The sequence below is a fragment of the Rhopalosiphum padi genome, chromosome 2, assembly GCF_020882245.1.
Source record: "Rhopalosiphum padi isolate XX-2018 chromosome 2, ASM2088224v1, whole genome shotgun sequence".
Taxonomy (NCBI): domain Eukaryota; kingdom Metazoa; phylum Arthropoda; class Insecta; order Hemiptera; family Aphididae; genus Rhopalosiphum; species Rhopalosiphum padi.
Genome location: NC_083598.1, coordinates 6,269,224 through 6,282,186, shown reverse-complemented (window position 1 = coordinate 6,282,186; position 12,963 = coordinate 6,269,224). Strand labels below are relative to the sequence as shown.

Here is a 12,963-nt window from a genome sequence, read left to right as displayed (position 1 = left end):
CAGACTTAGGACTGTCAGTGATCTATAAATTAGAACGAGGTATGATTAAAAATATTTTTTTTTTAAGTTTAGTAAAAAGTGTTAAAATGTGCATATAAATTAATTGGTTTATTCATTATAATATTGGTCACCCGCTCCTTGTACGACAGTTTATTATATACTTCTTAGCTTGCCATCCTAGGCCAACCGCCTTACGTAGGAGCCTGGTGGTACAGTTTTTATAATGGGACCCAATTAGTTGTTTATCTTTATCATAAATGGGGCGTCGTTCAATACCGCACACATTGAAATATATCAATAACGTATAAATTTATCTACACGTTTAAGAAATAAAATAATATTATACGATTATGGTTTTTATTTTCCAAATATTAGTACCTAATAAGTTAACAACATTTAGTATGATCGCGACTCTATTCGATTTCACATACATTTATAGTAATATTTAACATCAAAATCGCATAATGGATGACGTGATACAAGTGTACACAAATAATAAAGGTGCGCAATCAATAATTTAGGTACCAAAAGTATTCATATCGACTTTTTCGTACAAATAAAAATTCCGGGGACTTAGTTTGGCGTTGCAATTATAAGTTATGCAGTGTTATGGTGACGACAAATTCAAATGTAAATGTATTTATTAAACAGAATAAAAGTGAACATCACAATGAAACGAATGAAATTAACCCAGAATTAAAAGAAATTCGATGTGCCATTAAACGTAAATCGCAATTGGATTTAAACAAAAAACCTTTAAAAATTATAAGGCAAGAATTATGTACGTCTTCAGTGAGTGCAGATAATATTGATGCTATGGCCTATGAGACAGTCTATGTATCGTGAAAGACGGAAACTTCTACCCCCTGTGCCTGTGTCACTTTCAGATGCTCTTTATAAGGTAAAGGAATCAAACATCACACTAAATAATGGTGAACAATTTGTGTTTGTGAATGAGTCCACTCAAATAATTATAGTGACATGTAAAACAAATCTCCAATTTTTGTGCAATGCAATTGAATTTATATTAGCAGACGGAACTTTTACTTATTGCCCAAAACATTTTTATCAACAATATACCATCCACGGTGTTTGTAAACAATATTACGTACCACTTGTTTTTTGCCATCAAAAACAAAAGATATTTATAAACAAATGTGGGAAACATTAAAAGATTTATGTTTAAATAATGCCAATAGTGTATTCCAGCCTTCTCTCTTACTATATTAGATTTTGAACTCTGTGCTCACATTGCTGCTAAAGAAGTATTTCCTTTAATTATTATTAAAGCCTGTCGTTTCCATCTTGGTCAAGCATGGTACAGAAAAATCAGTTCCATTCCAATATCAAAAAAAACTACGACGATAAAAATTCACAATCTGGTCTATGGTTAAAACTTATTTTTGGTTTGCCTTATTTACCATCACATGATTTCTGAGGCGTTTATTGAGATAATGGCTACTTGTCCAGAAGAAAAACAATATTACGATTTTGCTGATTACATATTGGATAATTATATTGAGACCAATCATTTTTCACCAATATCGTGGGCAGAAGAACCCAATAAAAGTACAAGAACGACTAACGGTGCAGAAAGTTACCATAGTCAACTTATAGGCATGAATTTTATGTTCCACATCCTACTATATTTCATTCGGTAAGAATATGAATTTAAAATAATAAATACATTTTGGGTTATTATTAATTTATTTTTGTTTATTTTTTTCTTCCAGATAGATGTGTTAAAACAACAACAGATAATTACTGAAACAAAATTTCGACTCATACGAAATGGCAACGTGAACCGTACACGCTAAGTATGGCGTATGCAGGGAGAGAGAAAAATCTATTTTAAATGTATATGATCGTTTCATAAACAACGAGATTAGCTTGATTGATTATTTAAAAACATTAGGATGTAAGTTTATTTCAATTTAATTATATATTGAATTATTTTATATTATGATTTTTAATTAATACTAAATTATTTTTTTAATTAATAACAATAAAATATGTTTAATTTTTAACTGTCAATCAAATGTGTGCAGTTTTGAACTATCGACTTTCCAAATTTCCCTTTTTAAGTTTTAACAATAGAATAAATGTGTGCGGTATTGAACGATCTAAAATGTGCGGTTATGAACAGTAAGTGTGCGGTTTTGATGACCGCCGCATAAATGTTATCTCGGACCCAACTCGGATACGTCCATTCGGAAAACTCGCCGACCAACAGTCACCGAAGGCTCTTAGGTATTTTCAATTTTGGATGTTTATAGGTAAACGGAAAAATATATATTTGAATCACAAATCGTCATTCGGATAGTCGGGTTGCAATTTAATCAGTTTGTAAACATTTACATTGTAATAATTTAATTATGGTTTATTTAACACAACATATTTAATTATAATATAATTTGTATGATATTTTGATAACGTGATACTATACGAGTATACTGAATTATAGGCGACGTCTATAACCAGTAAGTCCACCTGCAAAATACCTCGCGTCGGCTGCAAAAGACGTCTCGTAGTTTTCAAAAATCAACAAGTGTCCGTAAATCGACGCAAGGGTCGAAGAAATCGTCAGCAATCCACCAAAAATTCGTTGAAAAGTTCAATGTCGCCACAACCACTGAAAATTTCTTTGACTACTATGCAGATGACGGCGAAGTAATCTATAATTATCTCCGCCGTAAAAGGGCGCAAGGGCAATGTGTTTTAGAAGGTAGTCAACATACTAATTCGTTTGCCCTCAATCAATGTGTCTTAATTGCCTCACACGATAAATAAAAGATATTAGACTACCTATAGTCCGTATTAATATAATTTTCCGCCCTGATACAGGGCTATCATAGCGATAGAAAACAGAAAAAACTAATTATCGTGATTAAGTATCTGGCTACTATAGCTCGGTCTCCAAATTCCAATCGGCCTCTAACGACGGCTAATGGACGGCTAGCAACAGTCGGTCGACTAAGCACGAGTCGAAGTGTATTTTCTCCGCCGCGTAATAATACAACGTCATTATCGTGTCCCGTATACTCGCCTTCGCGACCTATATATATATATATATGTGAGTACCGCCGCTTAGTCTGCAACGACATCAGTTTGTATTACCAGTACATATCAATTATCAATATAATAGGAGCCTTTAAAAAATAAAAAACTGTAAGTAATTATAATATTTCTACAGACATGTTTTTGAATATACGTGACGATTTTCATATTATATAAACTCGCGGAATAACGATTTAATAACATTTCTTTCTCATTATATTCTTATATAAAATAATGTATGTAAATGTGTATGTATGTATAATTGTTTTTATTTGTAATTTACTATCAATAAATGAAAAATTCTTTGTTAATGAAGAAAACTGAATTCTCAGTCTTAAAAATGCATTACAACGTGGCTTTCAAAAAGCGAAAAGTCTCCGTAAATCGACGCATGGGTACAAAAAATCGTCAGCAATCCATCAAAATTTCGTTGTATAGTCCGATGTCACCGCAACCACTGAAACTTAAGATAACGGCGGAGATAAGCTATAATTAGAAAACTTTTACTACCTAATTAATAATTATAGATTACATCGCCGTTATCTGCATAGTAAAAGAAATTTTCAGTGGTTGTGGCGACATTGAACTTTTCAACGAATTTTTGGTGGATTGTTGACAATTTTTTGTACCCTTGTGTCGACATTCGATTTCTATGAGTAAGGTTTTGCTGGTCAAACATCGAATTTTTCTGGCCTATTGTTGTTTTTTTACTGCGTACCGAAGAACTTTGGTTACGTGATGAATTTTTCTGGCCTATTGTTGTTTTTTTACTGCGTACCGAAGAACTTTGGTCACGCAATGAATTTTTCTGGATGATGGTTGTTTGTAATATTTTTGGTTTCTCATAATTTCTATAGAAGTTGTAACATCGCATTAGGTACATTGTCATATTAGATTAATATGTGATAAAAAAAACGTGTTTATATGTGTGCTAAAAAACGATTAAGTATACTGGAAAAGTTACAGTAAATTGACTTTAGGTGTTATATATAATATATAACAGCACTTATATGAGAACATTTTTAAAATACGTGTGTTTATCTAACTTTTACAGTGGTGTATATATAAGTCAAGCCTCTGCATCCCTCAAGATACACTCAATTAGTGTTGGGGGGGTGGAACTGCGGAAGAGTACAGACGAACAGTACTTTTAGAATGACATTAAAAAAAAAAACTGAGAAAGTTTTTTTTAACCAAACAAAATCTTAAAAAGTTCATTTTAGTATTGAATGTTATTATTTCACCTAAATGTAGTAGTAAAACAGTTATTTTATTATTATGTATATAATAATATATATATAATTCGCTTCTTAAATTTAATTATTTCTAGTAAACGAAAATAAAATACTATTTAATAATTTAATATTTATGTTTATGGGGTCTCCACCTTTTAAAGGTTATAACTTGTCATCCTTCAGAAAGTTTCACGCTACACTACTTAACGTTTCAATGACGATTTATTATTAAACAGTAATACAGTGGATTCCGCCTAATGTGGGCACCGGTTAAAAGTGGCATCCGCTTAATATGAGCAATATGGGCAAAATGATCTGGTCCCAATTCTCAATACTAAATAATTAATACAGTTATACAACTCATTTCGGTTTTTATAGGCAACCGCTTAATGTGATCAAATAGGGCTGGTCCCAACGTGTCCACATTACGGAATCTACTGTATAATATTTCCAAAGATTCTCGTTAAAAAGTCGTGAATGCCAAAAAACTAATACAGATATCAAAAAATTGTATCCTTTAATTAGTATTTCTGCCGATTTTCGTAAATATCTTGAGCAAAATACCAGTTTCAATCGCACTGTTCTAAAAAAAATAGGGATCGAATTGAATAGTTGGAATTTTTGATGCTTACCTTGTTATTGAAGTGCATTTTAAAATAGAACCCGACGGAGTCGTTACCGATGATTGAGTTTCTGAACATTCCGTTGTGAGAACGCTTGACACCCAATTCGTAAAAAACATGTCATCTGGATAATACAAACCCCGTGTAGGAAGATTCATTGCAGTTGATTTGGTTTCTGAAACTCTATATAAAACGCAAACACGATGACAATAGGATACATATATTGTAAAGTTGTTTTAGACCGACGTATAAGTCGTATAACGTATAACGTTTATATGAACATGATTGTTTGGAAAAGGGATAAAATATTCCAAATATCTTACGGTTTAAATAGTGTTTTGAGGTTTTTGGTGTTCGACTGCCCCCAGATACCCAAGTTCATTACGTCTTCAGCGCCGTTACCAAAATATTGGTACGGCATACAGTTACAACAATCCAAACAAATTGAAGTGATTGTCAAACTAATTGAAAAAATGATACAAAACGACATGTTTCTATACAAGTGATTAAATATCCGCAAATATATACGGAGAACCGTTAACTAAGCAAATTACGAATCTTTTATTTTTGAATTTAAATTAATTTTATTTTACTTTTAGTATTTAATTATTATAAATTATAATAATATAATATTATTAATATATACATATTATATATACGGTATATATTATAGTATTATTATATTATATTTTATTTTATTATTATTGTATCATATTATATCAACTTGTTATATCAATTAGAGTCCTTCCATTTGGTAGTTATATTATATTTGCAACTTTGCAAGGCTTAATATCAAATTCGAAATTGTATTTATAAAATTAATATGAAAAATGTTGGCTCTCCCTCCCCCCACCCCAAAAAAAATAAACCCAGATCCACCACTGCTCGTTAACATAAGTACCTACTACCACCTGTATCAAAAAACATATCAAGATTCATATAATTTACCTATATAATAATATAGGATTTAAAAAAAAAAAATAAATAAATAAAACGTCATTAAACGACTTCTCTTTATAGTTTATAATTTATATAATAGTATAGATTATACCCATTTTATTATATTATATCACATCATTCATATCGGTATTAAAATAATTTATGTTATTATTATTATTACAATTTTCTGTAGATAGGTAGTACTGTAGTAGCATTGATTATAAATAATTTTTAATGGTAGTAGGTACCTACATGGTTAAATAGTTGAGTATTTAGTATTTACTATTTAGCCATGGGTATCTATATACTTTTGATTATACAATAATATTCTATAGGTAGTTTATTTTATAATCAATGGTATCGTGTCAACTAATTGTGACTTGAACTAAACCTACACTTTTGCGATCACACCATGTTGTTTATATTTTGTACTATGCGTCTATACTCGGTCCAGCGAGAGAACGCGCCAATTCTGCGCAACATCCCGCCACGTCACCCTCCTATCAAAACTGGTTCGCTTATGGCTGAATGTCACTTGAGAATGGCGAGAATGCGCAGAAAAACTGATTTTAGTGGTCTGCTAGGCGTTATCTCGCTGAACTGAGTATAATATGCAATTTGTGAATTTTATTGAAGTTGTAGCACAGATGTCAGATAAATATCTGTTTTAAATACAAAAGAGCCGGGGCCGGAGCCAACAATGAAATGAACAATAGTCAATAAATGTCAATTGTCATTTCAATCATGGAAGAATTATATATATGTATATATACGAATTATGAAGTAGAGAATTAACTGAATTTAATATTTTTTTTAAAAAGTAATTTCTTAATAATTATTTAAAAATGACACTCGAATAGCTGATCGAGTTTTTGTTTACCCATGACTGAAGTTTGAAGTGTTTGAACCACGATCTAGTAGTGAAGTTGAACGTTTCCGATATTATCTATTGCCGTAGTGGAGAATATGTTTGATAACGCCACCGCGACCCGCGACACATCGTGGACCATGGTAGCAACATATTATGCCCCACTAGACGTCTATAGACCAAGACCACTACATTACTACAGTACTGCACTTGACGCTAAGTCGCTGTTACAGACTACCGACATCGCCCGTTAACTTGGACTGCTTGGAGAATTAGAGACTGGTGGAATACCTCTTCGTCTACCTCAACGTGAATCGACTGTTCACTTTGTCCGTGAACGTGGATTGTCCTTGCCGTCATTGTTCACACATCGTGCGATAAGATGAGCGTCGACATGGTTGAAGACGGTCAGGTAATGACGATAATTGTGATTATGTTTAACTAAAAGATTGTTGTTTGTTACGTGGTAATAATTATAATAATAACGTTGCCTATCTCTGGTATGGTGTACCAGTAGCATCCTGATAGCAAACATAAGAATATGAAAGGTTTTAAAAAATATATTAGACAAAACATAATACTTAGTTATAGGCACCTATAAAAATGTATTTTATTTTATTGAAATCTGTTAGCAATACATGGGGAAAATGATGAATTGAGATTAGTTCAGAACACATATTGTTGGTAGGCTGTATGATTATTTTATATAATAAGATTATACATTTTGTTAAATAATCAAAAATAGACAATAGTTATCCTATATCGCCGGTCTGTGATAATACGGAACGAATACAACATGACACACATCGTATAATAGTAATATTTGAATACTGTAATTTTGTTACAATAATCAATTTAAGTGTAATAATTAGGGCTCGGATTTATATGTAAATATATTATTTTTACTGTGACTTAAAATTATTTAGTCGATATAAGGCAATTTATGATCAAATCGAAGATCTTTATTTGAAAATTTAAAAATTCATGTTATCATAAATTGTAATCAAGATAATTAATATTTTTAATACCTTTTTTTTTTAAAAATAATTTTACTATTTAAAATGTAATTTGTTTCATTAGAAACTCATATGGATTTATTATATTATTATATAATTAAATAATAATAAATAATGTTAGTAAAATATATATTTTGAGGTTTTTAGCACATATTTATGTACATATTTTGGTAGCATAAATTTATATAAATCCGAGCTCTGGTAATAATGATTTTTTGTGTTTAGGATGAGGAGAATTCAGGATATGGTGGATGCGAAGGTCCAGATGCCATGTATGTCAAGCTCATATCTAGTGATGGTCATGAGTTTATTGTCAAACGGGAGCATGCCTTGATGTCAGGCACAATAAAAGCTATGTTAAGTGGCCCCGGCCAGTTTTCAGAAAATGAAACAAATGAAATCCACTTCAGAGAAATACCGTAAGTAGCGGTGGGCGGTGGCGACAACCATCATATAAATATATAATATTATACAAACCCTGGTAACAGAAGCCTTAAAGATATTCTTTTTTGTTGTTTTTGTTTTAGTTCTCACGTTTTACAAAAGGTGTGTATGTACTTCACATATAAAGCTCGTTATACAAACAGCTCAACTGAAATTCCTGAGTTTCCTATTCCACCACAAATTGCTTTAGAACTTCTGATGGCAGCTAATTTTTTGGATTGTTAATGCTAAGTAATAAAAACAGATATTTAAAAATTATTATAATTACAAAATTTAAACAATCTAAGCTTTTAAAACATTCTTGCCTTGATAATTATTGGAATAGTAAATAATAATTTGTAATTAATATTATTTATTGTATCTATAAATTATAATGTGGGCATAGATATCCAATATATAAATTAATGGTTTCTTTGTAAACAATATTCAATTTTGTATTTTTTTTTTTTAATTATCTAAATTTTATAAAATCTTAAATGTTATTAATTTAATATTTGTTAAATAAACAAATAGTACAGATAATAATAATAATAAAAAAAATCAAATCAATCAATATAAAAAAAAAGATTATTGTATTAATTAATACTAAAATAGTAAAAACTTTAAAAAAAAATATGGAAAATACACACATATATAATTGTTAATAGGCATTTTAAACAAAATATATTTTACATAATTTTTTATTAAATAAAGTATTTGAATATTTAATCTTGTATAATATAACTTATGTCTTATTCTCAATTAAGTGGTTCAAGTACCTATGCAGTGTCGTAACTACCCTCCGTGGCGCCCTTGGCGAATTTTATTTTGGCACTTACTTTTGTTTTATTTCATAGGTATCTATAATTTTTATATAAATGTAATAATATTACATTCTTTAGTTATGTGTTAATCAAAATACTGCCATATTTTTTTAATATTTAATTAAAATAGGACCGGTATCACAATAAACCATTGTAATTAATATTACAATTTTAGCTTTCTAGCCTTTTTTGCTGCGAAATCGTTTATATCATTACAGCTGATTGAATTGCTTGTTTCAAATTCAATTGATGATATTCCCAAATTTATAAGCTGTTCCTGTCCTAACGTTGAGCGTAGATAGTTTTTTATAATTTTTAATTTGCTAAAACTTCGTTCGCAAGAAGCCACAGTCACTGGAAGAGTAAGAAAAATTCTTAGGGCTATTTCTATGTTTGGATATATATCTTTTAAAGAATTAGAATGTATCACGTTGATCATATTCATCATATCTTAAATAGTCGGGAAAGCCGCGGTCGTTTGTGGTAATAATTATTATAGCCGTTCGTCATTAGTGCCGATATGACTATATGTTTTATACACGCAAAAATAAAATGTATTATATATATATATCAATATATAATATAAATGTTTAAGTAGTAAACACTAATAAACAAACATCATCAAGGCGCAATCCAGTACCTATGTAATTTTTGTGGATTACATATTTACGCTTGGCTTTAAATAATTTATAAAAAAAAAAAATTTTATTCTCAAATGCGCCCCTTACTTTACTGCGCCCATGTCGCCAACCTCTAGTTACGGCACTGTACCTATGTATCATGTAATTAGAAATGTTTATATTATAGTATAATGTTAATTGGTTTAAAACTGTAGTAATGCACACTAAAACAGCTATCAATGAGATGAGATGATAATAAACATTTAAAAAAACAATATTTATATTTATAACACTAATAAATATAAACAATGTTCGATTATTTTGGTTAAAAGTTATATCAGTTAAACTTATTAGTAATAAACTAATAACTAATAACTAGTCCAGATTTGTATACATTTTCATATTTTTACTATGCATATTGCATATGCAGTTCAAGGGTGTAAGAAATGTCTACTGTTTGTTTTGTAGAGAATGCATAGAAAAGTTTATAGTATATGTATTGTACTTAGGGATGACAGCATATTATCTGTTACCTATTATTTTCTACTATAATACTGTGATAATACCATATCTATTACATATGGACATTGCCGAAAAACTCCTCTCACAAGTTGAGGAACTTATTGGTATTGTCATAGCAATTTGAAATAATTTATATAAATTAGGAAAAACATTTTTTGTTAAAATCTTTTTTATATCATTTAAAGTTATATATTCTTTGTCAGTAGATTGCATTAAACAATTCTTTACCACTGCCATTTCTGACTTCAATACATCTTTAGATACACACATCAAATCCTGAAAAATATATAAAATACAGGATTACTTTTAAAAATAGATAACTAGAGTGTAAGTAGGTAGAAATTAATTTTATAAATGATAAATCAATACTTATTTTATAATGATCTACAAAAAAAATACTTTCCTCAAACTTAAGTTGACAAAATTGATCAACAGCTGTAGCCATTTGGAGGCTTTCAGGAGAAAACCTTTTTTCCAGGTTTATCAAGATAGCATCAAATACAGGAAAGAATGCATTTTTTTAAAAATAACCTTCAATGGTTTCATTAGTTTCATCGATACTATGTTCAGCACTTGTGGTTGCAGTGACATAAAAATGTTTAAAAATTGTCATCTCTGTCTTTTTCTTATACATCCTAGTTAAGTAAATATTTACTTAAAATTAAGAATTATAAATAAATATATCTGTAATCAATGCTTACCTTTAGATGGTGTTTGGTACTGATATGTCATTGTCTTAAGCAAAGGTTTCTATTTCACACCAAAGCTGAGAAAAATATTCTGTTCTTAAATTTTTAAAAGTCATCATCACACCTTGAATAATATTTTTAGATTGCCCTAAGGTTGCAGTTTTTTCTTGAAATTTGATGGCAACAATATTAATATTAATTAATACTTTATGTAAGATAAATAAATAAATTATAAATCGTCCACTTTTTAAATTTGCTAATATTCCTAAAACAAAAAATTGAACTTTTATTCATTAATAAATATTAGTTATTAGTTATTATAATATACCAATTGCTTCATTTACTCCTCTATCATCTTCATTATTGGTTTCTTCTTCTAAAGCTTGAATAATTGCTTTATAACTTGCTTTAGCATACTCTATATTACGATAGCGGCAGTTCCATCTAGTATCACCGAGTCTAATCAATGACATATTTTTTATCCCTAGATTGGTTTGAATCTCAATTAAATTTTGATTTTTTGACGGATTTGAAAATGTATGTATAGGTATTCTAAAGTGTTGAACACATTCCTCGTTTCCTAAGTTTGATATAATAAGTAAAAAATAAAATCATAAATATAAAAATATTCAACATACCTTACACATAATGCCATTTGTTCTTGTTTGTAACACCTATAAATTAATTTAATAAAAATGAAACAACTAGTCCATGTATAAAACATAATAATGTATATTTTACCTTGCTTCATCACACATAATTCCAAATATCTCAACATCTTCAATAACTTTCACAATATCTGCAGATATATTTGTAAATTCATCTTGAATTATATGACTTGAATAATTGGTTTTCAGATTAAATTTTTTTGCAAATGCCCCAATATCCGCCTATGGCGCTGAGGGAGCTTTAGCCCCTGCCCCTCCCGAAATCCAGGAAATATTTGCTTATTATGTATTATCCTATGTAAATTGTAGAAATTCAATATAATTATTATAATTATAATTAGCTGCAACATTTTTACTTTCTTGATTTTTAATCAAGTAATTAGTATGGTAATTGAAATGAAAAAATTCAGAATTTTTAAAACTTCAAGAAGTTGTGTTAAATTGGAAAATGATAAAAATGTAACTCAGTTGTAATGAGTAGGGAGATAATTAAGCTAGCTTTAACAAATATAAAATATTAATGAGAGAGATTCGATACCACACCCAAGTGGTATAACGATTTGAATCCACAAAAACGTTGGCGTGAATAGTCCCAAAATTTTTATTTTTTAACTTCTCTCCAAAACTATTATACCTAAACTGTTGGCTGATAGCTCATTAAAATTTCCTAGTAGATACAAAATGTGAGATTCAAAATTTAAAAAAAAATTATTTAATTTTTCACAGTTAATTTCTGGTCAGGTGGCACTGCTGGGAGCCTTCCTTCTCTTGTTATTTTTATATGTTACTTATTTACTCTGTCACCACACTTACTCATTATACACTTATGTATAGATTGTAAATATACTTATTTTTAATAAAAAAAAAAAAAAAATTTTCACAGTTAAAAAAATAGTTATTTTTTGCTAGATTTTAATTTAGCATGGTAGATTACTGAAACTGGAGAACGGATTTTGTATTTGGGGTCTTATTAGATTCACATTGGCTAGGAGAAGTGCTGTGAAGATTTTCAGAAGGAACTTTATCTTCAATTTTTAACTCACTACAAAGCTATTAAGCTGAAAAACATAAAAAAAACGCCCAATAAAATGTGTTTTAATTTTTTTTGAAGCTTTGTAGTGAATTAACTATAAAAGGTAAAGTTCTGAAAATCTTCACTGCACTTTTCCTTCAGCCAATGTGAGTCTAACAACACCCCAAACAATAATAACAGCGAGATATCACCACAGATCACAGATCATAGGGTATTAGAGTAATATAGAGGCAAGGTTTATAGATTATATACGATTATAGAGTATAATCTGGAGGGGGCCGTTCCCTATAATGCCTGTATAACTACTAAAATGAAGCCAGAACTTCGACTCTTTTTTCAGAATTATCAATTTATATAAATTATTAAAATATTGTAAAATGTCTATACATGATAACCCGGTGCACCGTATTTAACTCTATGAATTGGACACGGCTGTGGTATTGGAT

General features: G+C 29.6%; 2 protein-coding genes and 1 long non-coding RNA gene across 6 annotated transcripts; 1 reads left to right on the top strand and 2 right to left on the bottom strand.

The window, feature by feature from the left end:
- Positions 1-3,441: 3,441 nt before the first annotated feature.
- Positions 3,442-6,852, bottom strand: LOC132920272 (uncharacterized). Of its 3 annotated transcripts, XM_060982524.1 has the most exons (4): positions 6,735-6,852; positions 5,239-5,376; positions 4,925-5,098; positions 3,442-3,908 (listed from the first exon to the last, which is right to left on the bottom strand). In XM_060982524.1, exons 2-4 carry the CDS (start codon positions 5,334-5,336, stop codon positions 3,572-3,574), a joined length of 609 nt encoding a protein of 202 aa, XP_060838507.1. In that variant the 5' UTR covers positions 5,337-5,376; positions 6,735-6,852; the 3' UTR covers positions 3,442-3,571. The 3 variants fall into 3 exon arrangements, 2 of the variants coding, with proteins under 2 accessions (XP_060838507.1, XP_060838506.1); XR_009660715.1 differs by lacking the exon at positions 5,239-5,376 and having other exon boundaries at positions 6,735-6,841; XM_060982523.1 differs by lacking the exon at positions 6,735-6,852 and having other exon boundaries at positions 5,239-5,455.
- A 60-nt stretch (positions 6,853-6,912) lies between these two features.
- On the top strand, positions 6,913-8,607 carry LOC132920273 (elongin-C). 2 transcript variants are annotated; one of them, XM_060982526.1, is made up of 4 exons: positions 6,913-7,134; positions 7,595-7,609; positions 7,964-8,157; positions 8,266-8,607. In XM_060982526.1, exons 1-4 carry the CDS (start codon positions 7,105-7,107, stop codon positions 8,405-8,407), a joined length of 381 nt encoding a protein of 126 aa, XP_060838509.1. In that variant the 5' UTR covers positions 6,913-7,104; the 3' UTR covers positions 8,408-8,607. The 2 variants fall into 2 exon arrangements, with proteins under 2 accessions (XP_060838509.1, XP_060838510.1); XM_060982527.1 differs by lacking the exon at positions 7,595-7,609 and having other exon boundaries at positions 6,920-7,134.
- Positions 8,608-9,035: 428 nt separating this feature from the next.
- On the bottom strand, positions 9,036-12,906 carry LOC132920275 (uncharacterized). Its single transcript, XR_009660716.1, has 5 exons — positions 11,558-12,906; positions 11,455-11,490; positions 11,145-11,396; positions 10,829-11,081; positions 9,036-10,762 (listed from the first exon to the last, which is right to left on the bottom strand). It is a non-coding gene; the product is annotated as an uncharacterized LOC132920275 (long non-coding RNA).
- Positions 12,907-12,963: the final 57 nt, after the last annotated feature.